At 31.4% G+C, this 26,525-nt stretch overlaps 1 protein-coding gene across 5 annotated transcripts in view; it reads right to left on the bottom strand.

Moving 5' to 3' along the window:
• Positions 1 to 6,254: 6,254 nt before the first annotated feature.
• LOC112688713 (guanylate cyclase 32E) overlaps positions 6,255 to 26,525 on the bottom strand; it is a 75,479-nt gene continuing 55,208 nt past the window's right edge. For 3 of the 5 annotated variants that reach the window (XM_025562064.1, XM_025562057.1, XM_025562073.1), the window contains exons 8-24: positions 25,834 to 25,979; positions 21,042 to 21,186; positions 20,801 to 20,891; positions 20,471 to 20,658; positions 16,837 to 17,016; positions 15,942 to 16,046; positions 15,801 to 15,872; positions 15,502 to 15,706; positions 15,108 to 15,321; positions 14,879 to 15,013; positions 14,598 to 14,710; positions 14,379 to 14,530; positions 14,192 to 14,290; positions 13,957 to 14,101; positions 13,455 to 13,553; positions 12,907 to 13,201; positions 7,297 to 7,705 (exon numbers count right to left, since the gene is read on the bottom strand). In XM_025562064.1, coding sequence (XP_025417849.1) covers positions 7,297 to 7,705; positions 12,907 to 13,201; positions 13,455 to 13,553; positions 13,957 to 14,101; positions 14,192 to 14,290; positions 14,379 to 14,530; positions 14,598 to 14,710; positions 14,879 to 15,013; positions 15,108 to 15,321; positions 15,502 to 15,706; positions 15,801 to 15,872; positions 15,942 to 16,046; positions 16,837 to 17,016; positions 20,471 to 20,658; positions 20,801 to 20,891; positions 21,042 to 21,186; positions 25,834 to 25,979 — 2,793 coding nt within the window. Of the gene's footprint in view, positions 6,548 to 7,289; positions 7,706 to 12,906; positions 13,202 to 13,454; positions 13,554 to 13,956; positions 14,102 to 14,191; positions 14,291 to 14,378; positions 14,531 to 14,597; positions 14,711 to 14,878; positions 15,014 to 15,107; positions 15,322 to 15,501; positions 15,707 to 15,800; positions 15,873 to 15,941; positions 16,047 to 16,836; positions 17,017 to 20,470; positions 20,659 to 20,800; positions 20,892 to 21,041; positions 21,187 to 25,833; positions 25,980 to 26,525 lie in introns of those variants that run through there. The other 2 variants (XM_025562050.1, XM_025562080.1) reach the window with 1 other exon arrangement.

The following is a 26,525-nucleotide window of genomic DNA, read 5'->3' as shown; positions in this document are numbered from 1 at the left end:
CCTCGAAGGTTCATACAAAATATTAGGTGTCCAACTCTTCCACTGGAATAACAGTTATTGTTGTCGACGCGTACTTCGCGTATACCTACAATGTAGGCTCTAGGTATATTATATTAATCTTCTCCAAGAACCAAAATAATCGTATACTTCACTTTTAATACTATATCTTACTGACGTTCTTGTTTACTCATATCATGTAACCTTAACATGTTTAATATGTACGTTTTTACTCGTCTTATTAAAAATACATGTTTTGAATTTTAACTTTCATGAAAATTGATTAAGGTCCAAGAAAAACAATTAATTTTAATTTTAAAATTAGACTCTTCGGTTTTATTATCATTGGTAGGTGGCGTGACAATTTTTTCGTTTTTTATTTTTGTTTTCATTTAATTTAATTCATATGTACTTAAGCTCATTTTAGTATTCTTTACGAGTAGGTAACCACGCACGTATACTATGTGACGAAACAAACTAATTCAGTACACCTATTTATAAAGTACCTACTTAAATTTTTATAGCTTAAACATTTCGTACAGCAAAAATAAAACGTACAATTAAAACAAAAATGATAAGTGCTTCATTGTTTTACTGTTTACTTCTACATAGTACTTTTATTATAATGTGGTTTACTACATTACTACATTATACTGTTGCAAAACGATTATTTAAACCATTCCGTTTTAAATAATATTACATTATCGTATTTCTATTGTGTTGATAATAATTTAAATCGATATAGTATTCTTCAATGGCTATAATTTTTTTTTTCATGAATTCCATACTAAACGGTATAAAAAAAAATTAACCAATACGGTTCGCAAAACCGCGTGAGACGTTCTGAGTATTATGATAACGGTTCATAATCATAATAATGCATTGTGAGAGTAATATATACGCAGACGTTTTCCGTGCGCATAAAATAATATACAATGCAGTCTCCGTTGGATAAAAAGGAATGGGTAGTAATATAATGTTATCGGGTACATTAATATTCCGCACTTAACGCTACTTCGCTCGTCTTGTTCACAGATGCTATTGCAATGGACCCCTTAAATAGAATAATGCGAATTAGTAATGGGGTCAACGGGACGTATTTATTTTTTTCTCCCATTATATTTTTCTATTTTATTGGACACATGCACTTATGATATTATTCTGCAATGTGCTTGCATTCGCTTCCAGTATTGAAATGGCCAAACAAAGTCATTAACTATTTTTCTATATTTTTATTATAATACATTTTTTTAGTTATTTTGAAATTCGATAACTTTGCAACAGTGCTACTATATAAATAAAAAAGTAGTTTTTTTTTTAACGATTTCCAGTGCATTACGCAATTATTATTAATATTTGGATGTCTCGGTGTTTCAGCAGAACTTGTTATAAAAATAAAAAAAAACCAATTATCGGCAATGAGAGAAATTTAATAAACCTTTTTGGGACCCATTTTTTCCCTATCGTGTATGAATATATTATTTAAAATTATTGTTCGAAAAATACCATACCCGCACTAGGGGGTAAAACAAGAATTGATACAATCTTCTCAATTTCCGATTGCTATTAATTTATTAGTCCACAATCATTGTATAATCGATATAATAAACATGATATTAGACATTCCACAGTAGTCGTTTGGAATCGTAAAGTTTGGCAATTAAACGAAAACTTTCAACAATCATACCAGCCGCCACGAGCTTAAAATTTTGAAAAGTAAACGTCAATAGATACAACAATTAAACAGTACAATGTGTTTAAATGGCTGTAACCCGGTCTTGTTGTCGTCAGTTCAAATATTGAATTTTGAAAAGAAAAATACAGTAACGAAAAGAAAATAGTACGGCATTTCGTTGGCACCAACTGCATGCGTACAATGCTACCTACTTTACGACTACCATAGAAAATACTTAAACCTAAATATATATTGTGTTTTTTTAATTAATTTTTTTTATATTATATTTTTATTATTTTATTACAGATTTTAATCGAATTACTCCCAATGTTAATTTATTAGATGCTGCTTTCAACGTGTTGTTGAGTCTAAATAATGAAAAAAAACATAAATACAACAATGGCTAACATACTATAATAGTAATAATAGTCAGTAAATGTAAACGGACTAAAAATAAATATATTATATGTAATAAATATAAAATAGTATTTTTCCTCCTTAAAAATTTACTATAAACGATTTACAATTTACAATAATCTAAAGATTCGTCAATTTTAATGAAACAATAATCGAGAATGTAACATGGATTATGTGCAAACAAACAAAAACAAAATATTTTAAATCCGAAAAACGCTCATTGATGACTAAAAATGATGAATTATATACTATAATTTACGAAATATAAACCTGAAGTTATATTAATTAGCATTTATTATGAGTTATGAAATTAAAATGGAAAAAAAAACATATCTTCTACTTAACTTTACGTCAAACTAAATTTTATTTTATGTAGGTATCAAAACTAATCATTAAATTATATAAACATGACGTATATGTGTATAAATGCTAGGTGTATAGGTAAGATGTAATATTACGTACATCATATAAGACGACGTATAAGTGCAAGTTCATTTTATGAATAACGTAGATAGTTAATTTAATTTGATACGGTATCAATCACAGTGAATCTACTTTAATATTAATTTACGCATTTCGTTTTTTAACATGATATTTCATGTATTATATATTTTGAATATCTATCAAATAAAAAATTAATAAAAAAAAAACAGTAAATGTATAAATATATTGTTTAAATTCGTGTAACCTGATTAGAATGCGAAAGATGTTGGTATTTTTATTTTTCACTTCAATTTTTAAGTAAAGTATCTTTATTAAATAAAACGCCTCATCCGTTTAAGTAGACTCTGTCTAACAATCATACGACATGGTAAATCTGCGTTCGAAAGAATCAGTTTTGTATTTTTAGCTTTTGCAATAGACTAATCTTCCATCAGAATTAAACGTCGTTTTAATTACATAAGTGAGCTATGACTGTACAAGATGTTACGATTTGAAAAAAACTCATAACTCGCTGAAAAAATAAACTATCTCAAAAACCCTACAGACAATATTCTTCGCTATAACGTTGGGTCAAAAATGTCATTCTACACTCGTACTAAAGCTAATAACAGCGAACTGATTTTCCTGAACGCAGATTTCTCATGTAATCCATAAGACGGAAACCCAAATGTGGGTGTGTCGTCTTCGTAAAACCGACGACACACCTGCGCGCATCTTGGTATAATCTAATGTTGTAACGTAACTCAAATGCACGATTGTGTTCAGTGTTACTGGCAACGTGTTGATGTGTTACGCGTTTTTTTTTTGAACTCGATGGATTTTTCAATAGATATCGGCCAATGATCGGTTCTACGATTTCGCCAGAGCGTCGTAAAGGTGATCGTTTCGATTAAGCGCATAACAGCTACACCTAGATAGGCAATCTAAATGAATATTTACAAAAATTAACAATTTATAATTAATATCCGTCCATTACAAATTAGTAATTTTAAATTACATAACATAAATTAGTTTTGCATGCATTTATATATCATTTCTTATCATAACATTATTTTTATTAATTTATGCATCTTACCTTTTTTTCTTCGTACTACACTTTCATGTCAATAACCATAGTCGCATTTAATTTGGGTTGTATTATCCAAAAGTATACGTCTTCGTATAATTTTTTTTTCTTTTACCATTGTAGTTGTATTTTTTCCTCCCGCAGTATTTTACGACTTTCATCTATCTGATCGTATTTTCTTAATCATGGTATCTAATTGGTACAACGAATACTTAGGGTATAGATTTTGAGTACCATTGAAAATAGTTAAACCTCATTCTTTCAGCTAGTGTTCTGATTATTCTTTTCTCGTCAGTAGTTGGTCGGTCAAAATGATTACTGTAGATTTACTGTGGTTTATAGTCATCATCTCGTTTGCTCAAATTTTCAAATTTTAGTTTCTCTGAAAAGTTTTTTGTGTACGTTTTTCTTTCGTCCCGTTTTCCAAAAACTCATTTAGAGACGTATTATTACTTCTGAATAGTGTTCTCATGTACGAACACTATTATTGTTTTCTAATTTATTTCGTTTCGTCGAGCGCAAAAGATTTTCTTCCGCATATTTCAATGTAACCCATATGGTATTCCGTTATACATTAGCACACCAATGAGGGCACGGGTGCATCCAGGAAATTACATAAAATTAAACTGTACCGTTATCATAATGTTACGACAATTTTAGTAACTACTTATTGGTATTTTAAAACCGTTTAAAAGACGATGGTCGTCATTTGTTGCGTAATAACCACATAATCTGTTGTACATCATCGATATTGAGAACGAGGAATCGAGAGAATATACCCGGTGTACGAGTGTGTAATATTAACGCGCATCGATATAGCGGCTCTATAACAATATATAATAGTATATAATCTATGTTATATCATGTCACGTGTAAACGGCAGAATCGGGTAAACATTTTTAAAGCTAGCGAATGGTGGCCTGCAACAGGGATTTATTTTTTATTTTTCATTGTGGTCGTTCACATTATTATATTATTCTATTACGTGTGAACCGGCACGAAAAGTTCTTCGTACATTCCTTTTATACTGCAATCATCGCACACACCGGCTAATATTCTGTTTGACTTTGAAATATATATATATATATATATATATAATATATCATAAAATTGTCGATAGTGAAATGATTCTGTACAAATGTGCGATTTTCGGTTTTTGTTATGATTTCCAATTATAAATACAATCAATTTACTTACATAATATTCAAATATTGTGTTTTTATCGTTGATTATAAAAATTTACGACACAATGATCGTTCATAATATTGAATGCACATGAAATAGTACTGTTTGAATTAATATTAAATAATATGACAATCGGTTCTCATTTTATAACAACTTAAATGTATTCATCTCAATGTTCGTCAGCATACCTACAGATTGTTCGATTTTCCACCTGTTTATTATTTCATACTTAATAAAAATATAATTGTGTTATGAGTAAATTTATAAATAATTTTTTATTGTTAAAAATAAAACCGAGTACCATATTACATATTTTATTCATATTTTTTCTACGACATAATCTAAACACAATAATAATTTAAAATGTAAACTACATACACTCGTATGATACATCTATGAAAATATAATTATAATATTATAGTTAGTTCAGGTATCTTATTCTTAAAAAATTACAAATCAACGTCGGTAGCTATATTTTTTTTCAAATTTGATATTTTCAATTGAAGTAAAGATAAATAACTGGTTACTTACAATGTACCCGACAACGATATCTATACCAAACCTAATATCAATCATCCGTTGAATAGTTATTATTACCATTACTACGAATCCTTAACAATGATTAAAAAAATAAAAAACTTACAAACGCGAATAAGATCAAACGCTCGGATGATAGCAATCGATGAAAAAATAAACATATTTAAAACGTTCGAATGATATTTATTTGATCACAAATAGTAATATAATAATAATAATAATAATAATAGGTAGTTCTCGAACATTTCAATAATATTTAAGTATACATGTTCTATTACAATATTTCTTTCTAATCAAACTAATGATGACAGTTTATATTTTGTTTTACAATTTTAATCGTTTATTATGACGAGTTATATTAAAAAAAATCACTTAATAATATCAAAATGACTAAACGTTACTCGAAAATATTATAAACTTATAAACTACACGTAAACTCGTAGCCTACGAACGATAATTGTAATATTTTATAACTACACACACTTTTGGAATGTTACTTCGATATAATGAAATGTAAACCGTAAATAAACGGTTCATCGTGTTACAATAATAACATGTGCACGACGCGAAGCCGATGCTTTTATTCGTACCAACCGAACTCTCGTCGCTTTCCGCTGCCACGATATCGGCATGGATCAACCCTGATACATCCGTGTATTGTCACTGTTGCGGGTTTGTTCCCGCCGTTAATACAGGTACCGCGTCTGCAGCATTAATTGTCCCGTCGTTGTGTCGCTCATCATCAATGGGATACGGCGGGCTTGTTCGCACGCGAATCAATTAATCATAACATTTACTATTCTCGGCCCCGGTCGATATGCGCGTAACAATAGTGATGACAATATAGTACTACTAATAACGATTATTATTATAAATGTGACTTACGTCCAAAAATCGAATTTTTAAAAAGGAACATAATAATATTTTAATCCACACGTAACATTAACATGATATAAATATTATAAGTATGTTACGTATGTACGTAGCGTATAATAATAATAATCATTGTACGAGGACACTATTTACGAGTGGAAAAAACTAGCACGGGAAAAAAGGAGAGAAATAAGTGTTTTTTTTTCTTTTTTTTTTTACACGTTGCACAACGATCCTTCGTTTCTCGTCTAGATTTGTTTATAGCTCCTCCGTCGTCTGTACACACACAGTGGTTGTGGATAACGGTGTGTCTCGTAGTAGCTCTCCGATGTGTCGACGGAAACTAAACTCACCTGCACAACAATTTATAGGTTAAATGCGATTGGGTCGAACTACGGATCGGGAATACCTGGCCTGTCAAACCCTTTGCGATTATTTAGTACGGGACAGCTGAAATTGTACGATAGGCAATTACATATTCACTCACACGCGGTAGCCTGTCGTCCATGAAATCCCGGTTTCGGCCCTGACATTTTAAGGAAGGATCGATGACGACCACTAGCACCACACCTCAAGCTTTTCGAGTGCACCGCACGAGTACCGTTATCGAGCGTTATTACCTACGCGGAGTATCATCTCGCCGAGTTCATTCGGCGTCCAGCACCTGTCCCGCGACCGCCGGCGTCGCTAACAAAGTTCACTCGACCAGAAACCAAATCCGACAGGTTTCCCTAGCCACTGTCGACCGGGCTTGTGGTTCATACCGTTCGATCGTCACCGTCAATTACCCGTTCCAGGAACCGCCACGACTACTACTAATCTTTGCACTCACCAACACATGTCGCGGGGTTTGTGGTTGGGGGGAGATATTATTAACCGATAAACGCTACCCCAAGTAAACGCACGAACGCGTGGGTAACCGTTTCGGATGGGTGACCATGCCCTCAATTTTTCAAGAAAAAAAATACCCCCAAAATTAAACAAAATTAAACTTTAGCGCCAACGTTACGCCCTACTGCCACCGTGCGAAACCAATCGTCGACCAAGGTTCGGCAGATCCGGTAACGGGTAGCAGAAAAAAAAATGAAACCATACCTTTGCATCATACAAACGTGATCGCTCCATCCCTGTCTGCGGCTCTTATAAGCGGCTCGTTTACGTCGTCCACAGCGCACAGCGACGACATGTCCGTCATGTCGATGCAGTCCGCGGCCATGGGCGTGACCGGGGCCGAGTTGACCCTGGGAAAACCGGGAATCTTAGTCGGGGCGTGGAGTGCGTGACACGGTGTCGCTCGCTTGCTGGCCACGGCCGCCGTGGTCACCGCGGCCGTCTGCATCGCCGGTGCCGCCTGATCGAAGTGGTCGATGCACGGGCACGACACGCTCAGGTGCCGGTCGCAACAGTACTCGTCTTCCTCGGCCACGCCCGACGGCCGTCTCCTCACCGGCGACCCATCGTCGTGCTGCGCGGCGAACCTCAACTTTTTCGGTGACTCCAGGCTGCAGCATCTGCAACCACCGCAACGACAATACGACATGAAAACCAACGATCACGTATTCATTTACGCGCACGCCCATCTGCCGATATGCCAATGTCGTCCGATAGCTACGACGATCGCGAACGCTCTCACACCCCCCCCCACCCATCCACTCGAACCCACCGATCGGAATAATTTTTCACCCGATTTATCCGATGACATAGTCGAGGCGTTGGTGATTTTTTTTTTCTTCATACTATCGTTCGACCAGTTTCGTCAACGCGTACGATGTGCTGGTTTTTAGAAAAATAATTCAAACACAGCATACGCAATATACAGATTTGAGAAAAACAAAAAACAAAATAGTCGGTAAATAACTGAAATGAAAAACTGATTATTTTTTAAATCATTTTTTTTTTTTTTTTTGTATTGAATAAAATAAAATATTCATATTAGTGTCTTTTGTGAATAAATAAATTAAATTAACTTGAAGATTAACTTGAAGTTCCCACTTTATTTAAATTAGTGAGTTCAATATATATAACACAATGTTCTGTCAAAATTATGGTAAATAATTTATATCTAAGATTTATATTATTATTATTATTATTATTATTATTATTATATTGGTATTTATAAAAATAAAATATAAATAAACTAAACCAATATTACTATGAAATTTACTCGTATAGTATATAAAGTAAAAATATAATTAACTGATTTTAATAAGTATTATTTTATATTTTTCATACTTAAATAAACAAAAAAAATACGGTCAATTATTAAAAGTAAACCCCTCTTACCCCACGGCTGACTATGTTACAATAAACAAGACTGATGTTTTTTACTATATAAGTTTGAAAGTATTTGCATAAAACGCTTTTGTTAAAACTTCTTAAATTATTAATTTAATTGATAGTAGAATAAATACTTTTAACTTTTTTTAATAAAAAAGTACAGTTCACGACGATTTTTAAATGAAAAAATATTTAATTCGATTTTTCTTTGTGCACAGTAATGGAAAATAATATTAACGTGCTTTATGACATCAAAATAAAAACTTCTCTTATCGTTTTACATCTGTTGAACACGAATTTACTTTTAAATATAAATTTATGAAATTTTGTAAACTTTAAACTTATTGCATAATTTTATTAAGTGCTTTGTTTATTTTTAATGTTATTATGGTTATTATACAAACTATAAAAATTATAATTTGAATTTTGGTTTTAATTTCGAATATCCACTAGTTATGGAATTGCTTAATGCATTTACTTTATTTACTTAATCAAAAACATAAATAATTTAGCTTTAATTAAACTAAAAAAAGGGTAATATTTTTAAGTACAAAATCAATAGACAATAAATTATATTTTATTAAGCCATACTAGTGCTTTCATATATATATATCGAATGTAAAACAATTTAATGAATTTAAAAATAAAGAAATGCTACATGGCTTTGAATAGTCGCCAATCCATAGATGACATAGTGATTCACTAAGAATTTAAGCTAAAATACAGCCCATGTTCTAAAACTATTTTTACTGAGTGATTATTCCTACAATCTTATAAGCTCATTTTCCCAAACATTAAACATTTTTGTTGAAAATATCCTCAAAAAATAGTTTTATTGCATTTTTAATTTTAACGTACTTAAAATATAATCGATGTGTCCAGTACATAAATTATACTATCATGCGATCTCAAAACGTGTTTTATGAAAAAAAATTACAAGAAACACAAACTGTAAAACAAATGTCTTAAGCGACCTTGCTGGAAGGCGTAAAATGAATATTTATATTTTATCAAAGCATTCTACCCAAATTTAACCCATTCCACTAAACAAGGCAGCTGGTCAAAGTTTATCTCCGTTCGGTCATATTTGTCTACCCACAACACACGTTGGTATTTCTTCGCGGGTTAAGGATTTTTCTTTTCCGAAGGATGGTTAAGGTTAAAAGAAGGGCAAGTAACCCAGCCCGTAACAAGGACCTCCACATGTGTGCAGTAGCATCCGGAAACGGAACGTGGTCATAGGCGTGCACAGACTTCTACTTCCAGTCGAGCTTGAATATAATTAATGCCCCAATACTTAGACTGTACCCCTAATTTTTTTCTAACACTTCAACATAATAGATTCTGTTGTAAATTAAAAAAAAATTTAGTATTTATATCCATACATAGAATCAAGTATTATATTGCTAATTTTTAAAGTTAAAAGTAAAACTTTAAATTCTTTAAAATCAAATGATATAAATACAATTAATTGATTTCCACAAACATATCAAAATATATATAGACATTTTACTGTGGCTAGTTTAAATTTTACTATGCCCCCAAAAAAATGCCGGTCATACCGGGGATCGCCCGGCTCGCCCCATGCGCACGCCTATGGACGTGGTAGCAGGGATCAGCTGAACACAAAGTCTGCGTATGCGTTATAAACAATGATGTATTCACAGCACGGCACGTGTAATATATTAATATTATGATAAAATAAAACTGATACAAGTCCACAGACTTCAAAATACCGTATTTCAAATATGGTATGTGGCGTGTAAATTATTCCGATTGCGGTTTATAAATCAATATCGCTGAAACATATTATAATGAATAAACAACGAACAATTGAAAATACACGGTGTCGCGTTCGATAAATGGTGCTCTAATAACAATTTCGTATCATTACAGATACACTACTTTAAAATAGCTGCCGTGGTTAGTGAATCATCCAGTACACGTGCTGTATATGTCTCATGGGACGCGTATATAAATTACATAAACGAAATGATTGATGCGCCGACCTTAAGCAGCCCACTTCCTTCGCTTGTAATTGAGTCTAGTGTAAATCCATGTTTTTAAAATAGCCAAAATAACATACGTTTCAAAAGAAAAAAGAACATAATATCATGATATACTTTCGGGACAGCTTTTGCGTGTATAATATTATATTGTATAATTGTTAAAAACTCGATCCAAGATTTCTGGAACTAGCAATTGGTACATATATTTTGATAAAAAGGGTTAAAAGATATTTAATATAACAATAAATGCGTACGCGATCCGTTATAACACCATAGTATAGCCTATTTTACGCCGATAATATATGGCAAAACATTCGGAAGAAACGAACTTAAAAATATATCCAATTAACAATAAATAATTACGGTTCGACACGATTATTATTTATTATTGCTTATGCTTCGTTTAAATCATTACCCTAAATGTTTCGTGGTTGAATATTACAAATCTAATCAGCCAATGATAATAATAACCGTTTAAAGTGGACGGCACAAATATGCACTATTGATGTAACAGTACCTCATGTAGGTAATAATGTTAGTGATCGTTTTCTCGTTTATGTTTTAGTATGTTACATGCGCATTTACCAAAAGATTTTACATACCCTAGATCCATAAATTACTCATTGCAACAATGTATCATGTTTTATTTAATGACTAGAAATTAGTAGACAATTTGAAGATTTTATTCGGATATTATCTGTTGACTTCGAATATCTGATTACCTTGATTAGTTAGGATAGGTTAGTTAATTCACATAAGTGATATAAATATCCAATGACCAATGGCCATAAAAACTATGATTCTTAAATAAAATAAATATTTATAATTTATAAAAATAAAAATTATATCCAGTTCTTGACTTGGAGGGAAAAAACTGAGTGTCCCAACTAAATTATCAGATATTTTGTCATACCCATACTATTTTATCACATAGAAATGCACGATGCTTTATTTAATTTTAGTTTTTACAAAAATACAAAAAGTTAATATTTTTTAAAAAAAAAAACCGTTAACAAAATATGTAGGTATACTTAAGTATTAGTTTTTGACACAGCGATTCGTGATAAATGATAATAATCAAACCCGAATATCGAAAATTATTATGTCTTATTATTTTGTTATAATTATAATTTTGGACTGGTTTTAGTCTCTTTAGACCAATAATATACATATTATGTTTCTATATTGAGACTATGGTTGAATATTTTAAGCTTAGTATATTAAGTTATGAAATATTCGTCAGTTTTTGGTAATTTGTTTAAGGGTGTCTTAAGGGAGAGTGAACACGGTTATGTTCAGTTTTTAATCAGATAGGGACGCAAAATTTATATGTGTCATTAGAGTACCTCAACTATTTTTTTTCCAAGCATTGATCATATCATATAAATACATGTTACATGGATAAATGCATAATCAATAGATGTGAATTATTGCAACATGTTAATTTTGTATAGATACATATTTATTTCGGTTGCCTATCGTGGTATAGCATATATATATATAGGTATAGCTACCTTATGCTTATTAAGAGCGATGGCCGATAGCAGACGAACACACAAGCGCAACGATCTGACCGATTGTTCAACCGACAATCGTCAAAAAAACCCGTTGCAACACGATTGTGCAATTTTTTCTTTTTTGACCCGACTAATTATACCACGATTGCGCAAAAAATTTGTAATCGCGCACCAAATTATGTGTATATACAATGTATAATAATTTATGTACAACATAAAATAATGTATAGAATACATACTTTCTATAATTTGCATATACATGCACTCAAAATATTAATTCGCAAAATGCACTTTTTCAAAATCGAAATGAAAAGTTAAAAGAGTTAATGATAGTTATAATAATAATATCGACAAATGACTATCAGTTAAGAAAAAAAAAACAGTTTTTAATAAAAAAAATATCGACTATTGAACATATCAGTAAACACATTTACCATACATGTAATTTAGAAAAAAAAACAATTTTTAACCAAGCCAACGATGATAATTTGTCGACAGTCCTAAGCCTGTAATAATTGGGGAGAAAAACTGAATTAATAGGTAATAAGTTTGTGTGCATGTATATGAAAATTTCAATGTAGAAAGTATGTATTGTACACATTATTTTATGTTATACATAAATTATTATACATAGTATATACACATATTATTATTTGGTGTGCAATAGTGATGTGATTTTATCAGGTAAAATGGGATCGGGGCGCAATCGTGATGTAATTAGACGGGTCAAAAAAGGAAAAATTGCGCAATCGTGTTGCAGCCAAAAATCCACCGAATTTGGAACTCGGAGTATTACAATAAATCATGTTGCAGCTTCTGCAACGTTACATTACACCAAAACGCGAGCACATGTCTTATTAATGAAGCCGATATGCGTGTGCATATCGTGATTATTCGTAGAAAACACACCTGGACAGTGGACCGTTGATGGTCGTCTTGGGGACCTTTAACGAGCTCCGTGGTCCTTCTTTTACGTTCTTTGGCTGTTTCGACGACTTGCGGTGCTTACGACCGGTTTGCTGTTCCCGTCTCTGAGCTCTGAACTCATCCCTTTTGAGCCTATGTAAGTGGTCCTCGCCCACCAGCCAATAGGTGCGCACGTTACCCTTTCCCTTCATCTCGACCAGTCCCCGTTCCGTTGTCTGATAGCCGCCTAGCCGTTCCAACAGGGTCCGACATTCTTGCGAACAGTGAATCTTTAACGCTGAAAAACCACGTACCCGAGAACGCCGTTAGTTCGTGGAGGTAATATAACATAATACAATACAATATTATAGTAAATATACTGTTAACAACAAACACCCACGCACGGCCGATCGAATGGGTAAAATATTATTTTCGCATTGAATGCACAACGATTGATATAAATTTTGTTCGACCGACCGCACACCGACCTATTATCGTGTATGATTTATATAACGCGTTTGTAAAAGATAAAACCAAATTCTTATATTTACCTTGTCCAGTGGATTCCATTCGACTAGTCGTATTCACCGTATCGCCGAACAAACAATATCTGGGCATTTTCAAACCGACCACACCGGCGCAAACTGGACCTGAAATTATTTATAGATAATATTTCAATTATAACCCGAGGTTCATTAATGAAGACAAAGAATATAAATTAATAAATATTTTCGTTTTGTAAATAAAAAAATAAAAATGAATCTATGATTTCCAGATGTTTTAATAAATTATTCCGAATAAAACTTATAGATTCCGTACAAAATCTAACTACGAAAATTTAAATTTTGATAAAGTAGTTCCTCGTCATTCCTGACAGAAAATATAAAAATGACAGGTATTTGGAAATTAATTTATTGTTGTTTACTCTTCGACTAAAACGTCAACTTTTACAGGATAATCGCGAATACGAGATATTGATTTTTTTTAGTTTTTTTTTTTTTTTTTTTTTTGTTTCAAAACTTTTAAGCTCGTTAAAATAAAAATTATTCTCACCAGAATGTATTCCGATTCTAAGCCTTAAAGTATCGTACGGCCTGTGTCTGATTTGAAATTTTTTCACGGCTTCTAGTAAATGTAACGACATTGTAGCAATTTCTGCAGCATGCATGTCACCGTTTTTAATAGGCAAACCGCTAACCTAAAATGTAAAAACATTAAAGACCAGAAAAAAACAAAAATGAATAACCTGAGCATTTGACTTCACGTGTAAGGTAATTTATATGCTCACCACCATGTACGCATCTCCGATCGTTTCTACTTTGTAGACGTCGTAATTCTCTATTATGGAATCGAAGCACGTATACAAGTCGTTCAAAAAATCAACTACCTACGAAAAAAAAAGCATACACACGAACCCAAAATCGAGTACTTCTAGTTTCACTATCGCAACCAAGATGAAAGGTATAGGTACGTACTTGGAACGGAGTGCTTTCCGCCGACATAGAAGTGAAACCAACGATGTCACTAAAATAAATTGTTACGCAATCGAAATTTTCAGCTTGCACTTTGTGTCCTCTTTTTAATTGCTCGGCCACGTACTTTGGTAACATTTCGTATAGTAAAGCATCTATTTTATGAAATACAAATGGTAGTTTTAAAATGTACTTATTTTTTAAAATCGTAATTTAAAATACCAGTTTTTTTCTTTTCCTCCACTAGCTGGTCGGTTCGCTCGTCAACCAATACCTCCAAATTATTTGCATATTTTTCCATCATCGCCATCATATTATCAAAAATATTTGGTCTCCTAAAACGCATTTTCATTGTGAATTATGGAAATCGTTTATAAATATTACACTAAAGAAATATATTTTTTCACGATGATTAATGACTTTTATGAACAAATATTATATGGAAATTATGAAAGATATTATAATATTGTAATTTAATTGCTTAAATTATTTAACAAACTTACATTCCTTTTCTCATTGGTCTTAATTTGGCTCTTATAGTCTTAAAATCTGGACGATCATCCGGATTTTCTGCCCAACAATCTTCCAAACAATCTCGAACGAAATCGAAATTATTTTCCAACAGGTCTAAGGGTGGCCTATATGAAAATTTAATATTTTACAGAAATTAAATAAAACCATAAAAATTATTTCTACAGATACTATTTGATATAAACTCAAATCTCATATTACCTGAACGGATTTGAACCATCTTGCGGACAGTAAATAATTTTTCTCAGAATATCCGACACCCCGAGTCCGTGGTTTTCTCCAAAAGGACCTTTTCGACTATGCAGTTCATATAGGATTATCGAAAATGAATAAACATCCCCTTTCTGAGTTCCGAATGATATTTGAATGGAAGAATTGTAACACCGTAAGAGCTCCGGTGAAATGTATAAAAGTCCTAAAGAAAAGCATTGTTATATTTTTACATAAAACTAAATACATAAATATAATACAACATACTCGTTTAAAACATTATCATTGCAATATTCAATTGATTTTTTGCGAATGATTATTATCGTACACACTTGATCGGTCGAAAAAAAAATAAAACCGCATTATCATTCAAGTACTACACTACCTTCACATTTGCAATCGACTTCGTCATCCTTTTGAAGTCGGAAGTCGTGCTGGAGAAAGTGATGCGGAAAATCTTCGCAGTCTTTTTTGAACTCCTGAAGACCGAAATCAGTAAGTTTCAATACCCACCTGGAGTCCACCAAGCAATTAGACGACTTCAAATTTCCGTGGTATCTCAATGGCGAATCGTGCAAGTACAACATCCCCTGTAAACATTCAAAATCCGTAAGGTATCTTCAGGGCACTTCAAAGCCGTACCGAGACAATAATATTAAACGGTTTGTATCTACATGTACGTACCCGTATTATATCAGCTACCAATGAGGCAACAAACATGTTATCCAACTTGACGTCTTCATTTTCTAAAATATCCTGAAGCGCACGAAACATTTTAATCGACGGCAATTATTAAAAGAACGCCGTTGATTACACTTTACTTACCTTCAAGCTACCCCGATTGCAGTATTCGGTCACGATGCAAATGTTCGGAGGATCCGTGCACGCTCCGATGAATCCGTTCAGGTTTTCGTGTCTCAAATCTCGCATCTGAAATCAAAGTTAATTTTTCACCATTTCGTGATAGTCGCATTCAATAGTTTAGATGTACACGGATCCCTTACACGTAACCTACAAGTTTCTCGAACAATAAATGAGAAAAACGTGTAAGTACCGTCGTAAGAATCGATGATTATTAAAACGCAATACGGTTTAATCCGTTTGTATTCGCACGCATATACCTACATTCTCTACGACATAGCATGTTTCCACTATAGTATATATATTTAGGTATGTTACGCCGAATATGAGAATTTTTCGATTTCATGAAAATCGGCAACTTTTCTGTTATTTGTTGAAATTAGCAACGTCGTTGCCAAATTTTATAATATGACCACCGGTTTCATGGAATCGAAAAAATTTAACTGCTGAGCTTATGATAATTATAGTTGTATGTTCTTACAGTTATCAAATTCTTGAATTAGCAACGGCCTTGCTGATTTCAAAAAATCAGGGCAGTTTCACGAGTACAGCGTAACATATATAAATACGATTTATCAGTTCCTGAACGACTTTCCGAAGATCTCTGTATTCAAAAGTCGATTTCTATGGGATTTGTTCACTAATATTAACGGGTGTAGTATATAATATGTATTGTTAAATCAGTAAATTAAAAAACTATCGAACGAATTCCGTTTCAAGATGTTAATAAAGAAGTTTTCAGTCTTTATAACGTATTACAATTAATACGTAGCGCGATTTTTTCTACATTGCATTTCATGAACACTAAAATCGACCCGTAAACGAAAGACTTAAGTGAATTGGTGCCCAAAATACTTACCACTTTGAGTTCTTTTTTCATGGCTCTGGTTATGTCGATGGACTTTTTCTTTACGTTTTTGATGGCGAACACGCGACCTTTATAAATGCCGACTGTGGTAAATATCGACGAATAACGAAAATCTGCATCCGGGTTGGAGCTTAAAGATACTTGGCTTGTCCGTATTAATGGGTGCAGTGCCTTAAAAAAATACACGTGATAAAAAATAACGTTAGCCGTTTACACAATAAAACCGTAATGAGAACAGTGTGCTGCTATCTGATGGTGTATTTGACTAGATTAAAACGAAAATTTGATGTTATTTCTACAGAATGATCAACGAGAATTTATTTTGTAATTCTTAATTCTGTTTTAACTTTTTTATGATTAAAAATTTAATTTTATACAAATTTTTTTAAATATAAATTAACCTTTCAGTAAAACTATTTGAAAAAATTAAGCTTAGAAAAAATTATGTTTCATATGGTTTATTATAAAAAATGTTTACAGTCAAGCTACTTAATTACACGAAACATTTTATTTTAAATACTTTTTATCAAACTGCAGTTATAACTTTAGTCTTTGTAGTCATATTATTTATTAAAAAAAAAAAATAAATAAATTTTATGGTTTTAATTCAAACATGGTATATATTCATATGCATTTAGTAAATTCTTGTAGTGTACTCAATAAATGTTTTATTTTTCAGTACATAGCTTACATCAGTTTTGTTCGTTTAAAGTGCACTAGATCACGCTGCACGTTCGACGGGCGTACGATAAAATAATTTATTAAATGCAATAGATGCACAATTCGCTTATGTACCATTACATGTAAACAATACGGTACGTTTTGTCAAATATGATTTATATCATTATTTATTAGTGTAATAAATGGCCAATTTTGTGGTTAAAAGAGAAACATTCAAACGTATAGCACAGACCATTATGTTATCGAGTTCTTCACTATGTATGTCAAACCATATTGACATTGTTGATTTATTATTTTTAATCTCAAAAATGTTCTATCGATTACGTTCCTACGATTGTAATCGCTCTTGGACCCATTAACGACTTCTGTCGCACAACCGATAACGGGCAATATTTCGCATTGTTTTTGTGATATTTAGGAATTACGTTCAACTATTTTTTCACCAATAAATGCAAGATTTACTTCTAGACAATTTTGAGTAAATGTGGTACATGGCACAGGATTGTCTGCAGTAGATTCAGTGAATCAACAACTTAAGCGATTGATTTTTTTTTTTTTTTTTTTGTGAATTCTAGAGGCACCATGATTGATTGGTTTTTTATCTTAAGTATTTATTTTTATAAATATGCATTGCGTATGTGTATATTTTTGATCAACTAATAATTTGATATTTAGATGACATTAAATATTTTTAAATCATTAAATTAATTAATTGATTAACAGTTAATATTAGATTCCGATTAATTGCAAAATAAATATAATGTGCAAAGCATTTTTTTTAGTACGTTTATGTGAAATAAAAAGTTTCAGCAGTCTCTATACGGAAACTTTTTGAATATTACATAATAATTTCTATTTGTCTGTTTTATTAAAAATGAAATGAAAAAAACAAAAAATATTACATTTAATCTTTGCACGGTACAGTAACATTTAGGTAAAAAGTATTTAAGTACTTAAGATAATATTGAATCAAAAAAAATAATCACTAGTAATGACAGTATCAAACTGAAAGTCAAAATGGAAAAAAATGACGCCTATAAGATTTTGAAGCCTATAAATACGACACTAAATATGATCGTATTTTATTAAATCGTATCAAATTCATTTTTATTATTTTTTTTAGCCGCGGCATATTCGAAGACGAATACATGAATAAATGCAATCATAATTTAAGAAATAAAACTAACTGTACGGTTTAGATTGATTTATATTTTTTTATTAAAGGCAAAAAATTGTTCGCAATTTTATCGTCTGCGGTCTCGATTACGCGTCGTGTTTTCGATCGATCACTGAATCGTAAACTTTTCTAGTTATAATGGCCAAAAAAAGAATTTTGTACAGCCCCATAAACTTTATGGATGCGATCCAAAATTCGAATAAGTCACAGGATGCAAACGTAATCAAAACTACTCCCGGCGATTTATAGACGATTATTAACGTTTGCTGTTATTTTTAATTCCATTGGCTAATACACAATTTTTAATGGTTTACAATAATAACATTTAATTGTCGAGCTTAACCATTCCAAGAGATTGCTATAAGTTTGTTAAACTACGCTACTCCGAAAACAAAACATTTAAAATAACTAAAACTGTCAATAAAATTATTTCAAATCTAATCAAGATCTTTCGTTCGATTATAGGTAAATGAAAAAAAAAAATTTGGCTTACCATCGATATATTAATGTATAACACTTAACGAACCGTGCGCATGTCCAAATGAAGTTAATTTCGGAATTGCTTGAATTAGACAGTCGTTCGAGTGCTCTAGTTTTTAACACTAGATACTTGCATTGTTGGTATCAATAAGCTCGCTTTAATCAATGAATTATATGCAAAGTTGAAAACCATTTTTCTAGAATGTTTGGCATTACCAAGAACTGTAGAACAGAAGAATGTATACCGATTATAATCAGTATGAAGAATAATCATTGACATGTAACTGAATACAAATTGATTATTAAACCATATTTTAATTGATTGTTTACTTTCAATTTTTTGCGATAGTATCGCTAAACAAAAAGTGTATAATTTATTTAAATTAAACAGTATAAGTATAGTAAATATATTATACATAACATGGAATGTAAATTTAATGATATATAATTATAAATTTGTACTATATAGCTCGTTACTATTAATCAATACTAAAAATATATAAATACTTAGGTATACAATCATCAAACACTTTCATCTAAATATATCAACTCCTTAAACACATGGTCCGTGGTTCGTTTCCATTAATATATTTGAAAAGTAAATTTAGAAAATTAAACATTATGCATAAAATATACGACATTTAATTTAAAATTATAATGTACCTATATTATAAAAAATATCGTACAAAAACGTGCAGCGATGATTTTAGTGGGCTGTCAATTTTTTAATTTTTATGTTTCTTTTTCACACACACACAAATATATATATTTGTAAGGCATTTGAACGTGAAAAAAAGTTGTTTAGAGAATGTTGGGATGTAATGTAAAAACTTAGTTACCAACTGAAAGAAAAAATATTATAACGTGACTTGAAAAAAAGAATCATTAGAAACGATGCGTTTTATAAGTAATATTTTTTTCTCATAAAATAAAAGTAGAAAGTAATAATATAAAAAATCAGCAATATTACAATCACACAAATGTCTGTGATTTGATTTTTACGTACGCACACCGACTGCAAACGTGTGTTGTTCTATAAACCGATTTGTGATTTGAACGACGAAGCAAATATCATCGTCCCTCCCACTCGGGGAATGGAAAAAATAACGTGTTATCTCTATTCTATCCTTTTAACACTATTGCGTTTCGTTTTTCTAATGAATAATTATTATTTTCATTATTGCTATCAATTATCATTTATTATTATTATTGCGTTTCAAAATCCGCTATTTTCCCATGATGCTCGAGCATGGGTGTAATATCGTTCGTATCCTGCCAGTCGCTCACTCTGGATATTTTAGATGAAGTGCTGCCGTTCTCGGTGTCGTTGATCTCTATATCCTTGTAGTCGACTTTCCACAGCAGACTGTCCAGCTCTTGTTCGTACTTCCAGTTCCTGTAGAACACCAGTGAGATCACGGCTAGCACCAACAGCAACGTGCCCGCGACGATCGACAGTATTTCCGCGGTGTGCGCTAAAACGAGAACGGCACAACATTATTAATTAACCGTATAAAATGCGCTCAAAAACAATAATAAAAACGATATTATTATTATTAATAATAATGTCGTTTTTATTAATAATTGATTAATCATCGCAGCGGAAAAATGATTTACTGATGCATTTCTGGCCACGATATCCACAAGCTGGTTCAGCCACGGGCGGCTTCCCGGATATCCACTCGACGTTCGTCACCAGAGTCAACTCCTGTTATCAATTAATTACAGATTACAAAAATCGTTCGTTTGTTATATGGAATTTTTTTAATTTTTTTATTTATTTATTATTATTATTATTTTTATTTTTTTTTTCGTAATTCGCGCACGGACGCGCAAACATGAAAGAGAATACATTTACCGGGTTTCTAGTCAGGTTTCGCAGTTTAGTGAATCTACCAGCTGGAAATAAGCCATATCCTTTAGAGGCGTCCAGTAGCCGTTGCCGCGATACCAACGTGTAGTTCCCTTCTGCGTCCCCGTTCTCGTCCATGTACACTTCGTATCTGCAATATTTTCGTTTTGAAATTTCTCATTTAGAATATTATTTGCAGGCTGCATTGTTGGCAATACTACGTAGTTCGATATCGCCACCGTGGTCCGAGATATTTGTCGATAATTTATCAAATTTACGTTTGGTTATTAAAAAATCGTTTAAGTGGACAAACTGCAGTACTACGAATTAATAAAGGATATCAAAACGCTCTACGTAATGAACGCACATTATAATATAGAGAGGGTTAATAATTAATAATCGAAAAACGCCATTTATAACCTTACTTGAGTGGGTATTAAATTAACCATCGTGCACTGTTACTACACATATTTATTATTCGTATGTTCATATATATATATATATGTGTTTGCATATATTCATATGATATAATATTGTTGAATATAAACTATTTTTCTTCGTATACATACATGTTTTATAAGAAATGAATCGATATCTACAATAAAAATAGCGTTTATCGATATCTAGTTCACATTTCAACAAATTTCAAAACTTTTTCCACTGTCAAAATTTGACTTTCCTAACTTTTACAGTTATATCCAGCTTTTTGGTCGATTTTTATAATAATGTTGAATCCTTAATACAGAGGCGTATTTAAACTTACTTCTAGGGGGAGGGCGACTCAAATTTTTTCTTTATTTCAGGCTCAAAATTTACAAGTAAAATTTTTGATAATATTTATATCAGGTGAATCCTTAATATTTGTGGTTTTTTTTTTTTTTTTTTTTAATCTAATGCCGGATCCACTTAGAATGGTCTTTTGTGTAGTTCTTTTTTAACACCTATCTGTGTTTTGAAAGTTTCGCTTGTGTTTTATCTAATTTTTCACTAAGTATGGACTGGGTCTTCAATCAAAATAATATATATTATTTATCGTTATGGGACATATAAACTTTATTAGCAATTAAGCGTTTAACGCTATAAATAATTTAATCGTTATACAAATTTAAACGTTTAAAAAATTTTCCATTTACCGTTATTGATAATTAAAACGTTATGAAAAATTTAGCGTTTTGTGTTACATAAATTAGTGTAAAATTTGAAACGTTTTCAAATGTAGTAATACTATAAAATAAATCATAATTTTTGTTTTTTAATAAAATACCCATTACTTATATAAAAATTGTCTTGGTCTAAAAATTCTCGGGGAGGGGCGATTTCCCCAATCTCCCCCTTAAATACGCTACTGCCTCAACAATGATGACACAGTTAATAGAGGAAAATACCATTTTCATCATTTATACAATTAATTAGAAAATATTAACTTACATTTGTATTTTTTTCTAAAAAAAAACATTGATGAATATAAAAATTGTAACACATATCATAATGTCAAGTGACTACTTTTAGGAATATTACTATAAGGCAAAACTTTCGAACTATAATCGAAATGAAACACTTTAGATCGAGTTTCATTGAGCAATAAAACTGTAACATAATAAAGTGTCTAAATACAGTGTGCAGGTATTATTATTTACAATATAGTTACATCGAACGGTTTTATAGTAGTTATCATCTAGTATTTTATTAAAAAAATATATTAAAAAAAAATAATCAATATAAGTTCATGTACACGGTGCGTAAAAAAAATAAAATAAAATAAAATAGTAAAAGAGCTTGATGGTCGTTAAATCGAAGTCAATGTGATTAACAGTTCCTCCGCTGAACCTTAAAAACTAGGGAAACACATTTTTAATAATATTTCAGTTGTATAACGATTGAACTAATAGAAATCTTGTGAAAATAAATTACCAAAACGTATTATAGAAATCATTTTTAGCAGAGAGATTTATAATTTCTACATTCATATTGGTGTTGATAGCTCGTTTATGCAAAAATCAAAAATAAATAAATAAAACAAGAACAAAATAAAACACTTTTGTACATGAAGGGCGTGGGCTCCTAAAGCAAATGCATAAATTACTACATGTCACCCACGACACCTAAGGCTCTTATACTATTATCACAATCAGGTCAGTACCGTTATATTGTGGCGTTATAATAAACCAAAAGCCGTTGTGAGGTGTTAGTCTACATTAATGTCCGCCTACAGTATTATTTTTCATTCGGTGTGAAACGCAGTTTTATTAAAAACTCCCGAATACCATTGTCGACATATATTTTTAATTAATTATCGAGATTTAAGTAGACTTGAAAAAAATGAATATTAAATAACTTCCTTAGCAGAAGACGAACGGAAAAGCTTTTAAATAATAATGTTCAAAACGACAAAAGATGAAATATTTCGTTTTATCTGTAAATTTTTGAAACCGTAAAATATAAAGAATAATTTGATAAAATTGTGGTGTCATAGAGTAAACCAAATCGATAATTATAATTAAATGTATACCTATTCGTACTCGCATGATGATGAAATTGTGTGATATCAACACAATAAAGACAAAATGCACGCGATGTTAAGGACAAAAAAATTAATATATTCAACGGTCGGAACGTCGAACCAATAACAACAAATAACCAACAAATATCAAGGGATAACAAGGGGTACAAAAAAAATAATTTAAAAAAATATATTAAACTATCGAAAAAAATACGATGGACCCGTTTTCGTAACAGCAAACCAGTGGCGTACCTGTGGGGGGGGGGGGGGGGGGGGGGGGCAACAGGGGAATATGCCCCCCCCCTCGAGAAGTTTTTTGATACCATAATGCAAATTAATTGTTCAGCTTAAATAATGTAAATTATAAATATTTTTAATTTTCACTAATTTTAATCATGTTTTATATCAAAAGTTTTTGATATCACTTATCAATGTAATATAAAATATCAATATTCGACCGAATTGGGATTAGGAGTGATTGTCACATATAGTCACTTTTTTATAATGTAATTATCATTGATATCAAGTAATCAACATGAGTTTTAAGTATTAAGTAATAATTTATAATAAAGTTTCAGATTATATTGTAACCATAAAAAGTTGTACAATTAATTTATGTCTCCCTCTCAAAAATGTTTCACAAGTACCTCACTGCAGCAAACCGTACATAAAGTCTGATGATAAACATTATACACACAATTTATAGGTACCTCAGACTACTTAAGAAGGAGTTCGCGTACGAAAGATATATTGCGACGTGCGTTGACCAGTATTACGATAAGGAAACACGAAACCCAAGATTTACACGAAAGTCAAACATACACAATCGTTTAGTGCACACAATAGGCGAGAAAATCGTTAAAAATAACGTGTTAATAGCCTAGGCGTGATGTTCTGCGTCGTGATAATATATATTTAAATGTATAAAAGTAGTTCCAGTGCAATATTATCATTCAACATGTCATTTTCGCGCGAACCGAGTACAACACGCTGTACAAACTGTCGTCGTATAACAGTATATTATCGTGTTTGCATAATGTGGCCATGGTTAATTAATTAAAAAAATAATAGAGAGAAAGAGAGATAGAATGAGAGGGAGGTAGAAAATAGAACGACGAAATAATAAATAAAGGTCGGTCCGTTGTTGCAGCCGTTATGATAAATGTATACACGCGGCAAAAAGTTCTCGTAATATACTACAAGCGTCACCACTGATTCGGTTGTAAAAGCCACGAAGTATACGTACATGTATCCATGTATACATAGTATACATACACGTGTATCCATGCACGACTACTAAACGGTGACTGAGGCACGCGCCCGAAAGAAAGATAATGAAAATGAGTAATTTTATTTCGTTACGTTTTGTTGTAATTCGTTCATTAAATGTGCAAATAGATGAAATTGATTTTAAGTATAAGAATCGTAAATAAGAGAAATAAAATTAAAATATAATATTCGTTAAACTATATGAGTACGTTTAAACATACTTCTTTAATTTCAAACGGTATTTATTTATTTTTTTTAATTTTTTTTTATTTTTTTTAATGTTATATATTATTAATTTATTTGTAGCATAAAATAATAATTTACAACTACATATATAACTGTGCAGTGCAAATTTAAGTAAATTATTTAAATAAATACGATTCCATCCTCCTACAAAGTATAATATAAGCAGTTATTGTCAATACATTATAACTTATATTCCGAAGCGACAAATATATTAACTACTGCTAAATGTTATTAATAAATGTGTTTTTCTTTTTATGAAATAAAACAGTTATTTATTGAGCCAAGTATTTTGAAGTGTCCAAAGAACGTTAAAGCTTACATAATCCAAAATCTGGTTGAAATGTTAAGTTTTAATTTCCAAAACAGCTTTATATATTTTAAATGATACCTGGGATGTTTTTTTTTTTTTAGTTTATTTCCTCGTCGCCAAAATCTGAGAAACTTATAACGTACACCTGCGTTTAAGATGTAACAAAGAACGTCTTTATAACACATTTCAAACATTTATTTTCGTGCAACACAAAATTGAAAATTATTATTTATTCGTAATGTACCTATATGGCGCGTACAAAAACGTGTCATTACGAGGAATACATAAAAGGACGGTATTTCTGTTGACGGTCAAAACTTTTCAAAAACACACTTTACTCGTATAGTTCTCGGCATACGGTTATATGAAAACATCTTGTAAGATAGTTCTTTTTATTTTCCGTTTGTCTCCCGTCCACTAAACTTTCTCGATACAAAACTAATATTTTTCACTTTTTAACGCGTTTCGCTTACCCCATTGCACTTCTGTAGTGTGAACCTTTGAGTTTTGCCATCATCGCCGTACCGTTCCTCGGGTCGTCACCGCACTCGATCAGCTCCAGCACGCTTCTCGCATACAAATGAACCGCGTCATACAGATACGCTGCCTCGACAGAAATCTATAAATTTCCAAAAAAAAATTGATTTTGAATATTTTTATTACATTTGCATGTCTACGGGTACAATGAAACATAACGGTGCGGTTCACATCGGGATATTTTGACATAATTAAACTATCATATTGTATATAATTTAAATATTTGAATATAAGTTATAGTATGTATATATATATACGGAATGGACGAATATTCGATGGCTTACTATTGGTAATATTATAATATGTTGCACGGAAAACCATGTTTTATAGGAAAATCGCAGAGTTATTAAAAACACCGTACTTGATTTAGTTTCCAATAAATCACCGGAGCAAAATAAGTAAAGTTACTTGGTGATTTATAGTAAATGCAATACCGTTTACTTGAGGTTTATATGGTATGTGTGAGTGTCATGTGTTATTAACTCTTTTAGACGATTTCTCATGTAGATCATTATTTCTCGGACTGTAGCAGCAAAAATAATACTATAATATTCGTTATGATTATGTATATTCCACGTATATAACAATGACGGGTCGACATCTCTCCATTATTATTATCATGAATATT

This window comes from Sipha flava, unplaced genomic scaffold (assembly GCF_003268045.1).
Source record: "Sipha flava isolate LNK unplaced genomic scaffold, YSA_version1 111_pilon_pilon, whole genome shotgun sequence".
Classification (NCBI taxonomy): Eukaryota; Metazoa; Arthropoda; class Insecta; order Hemiptera; family Aphididae; genus Sipha; species Sipha flava.
Note: the sequence above shows the minus strand (reverse complement) of the source record. Positions and strands in the feature narration are given on the sequence as shown.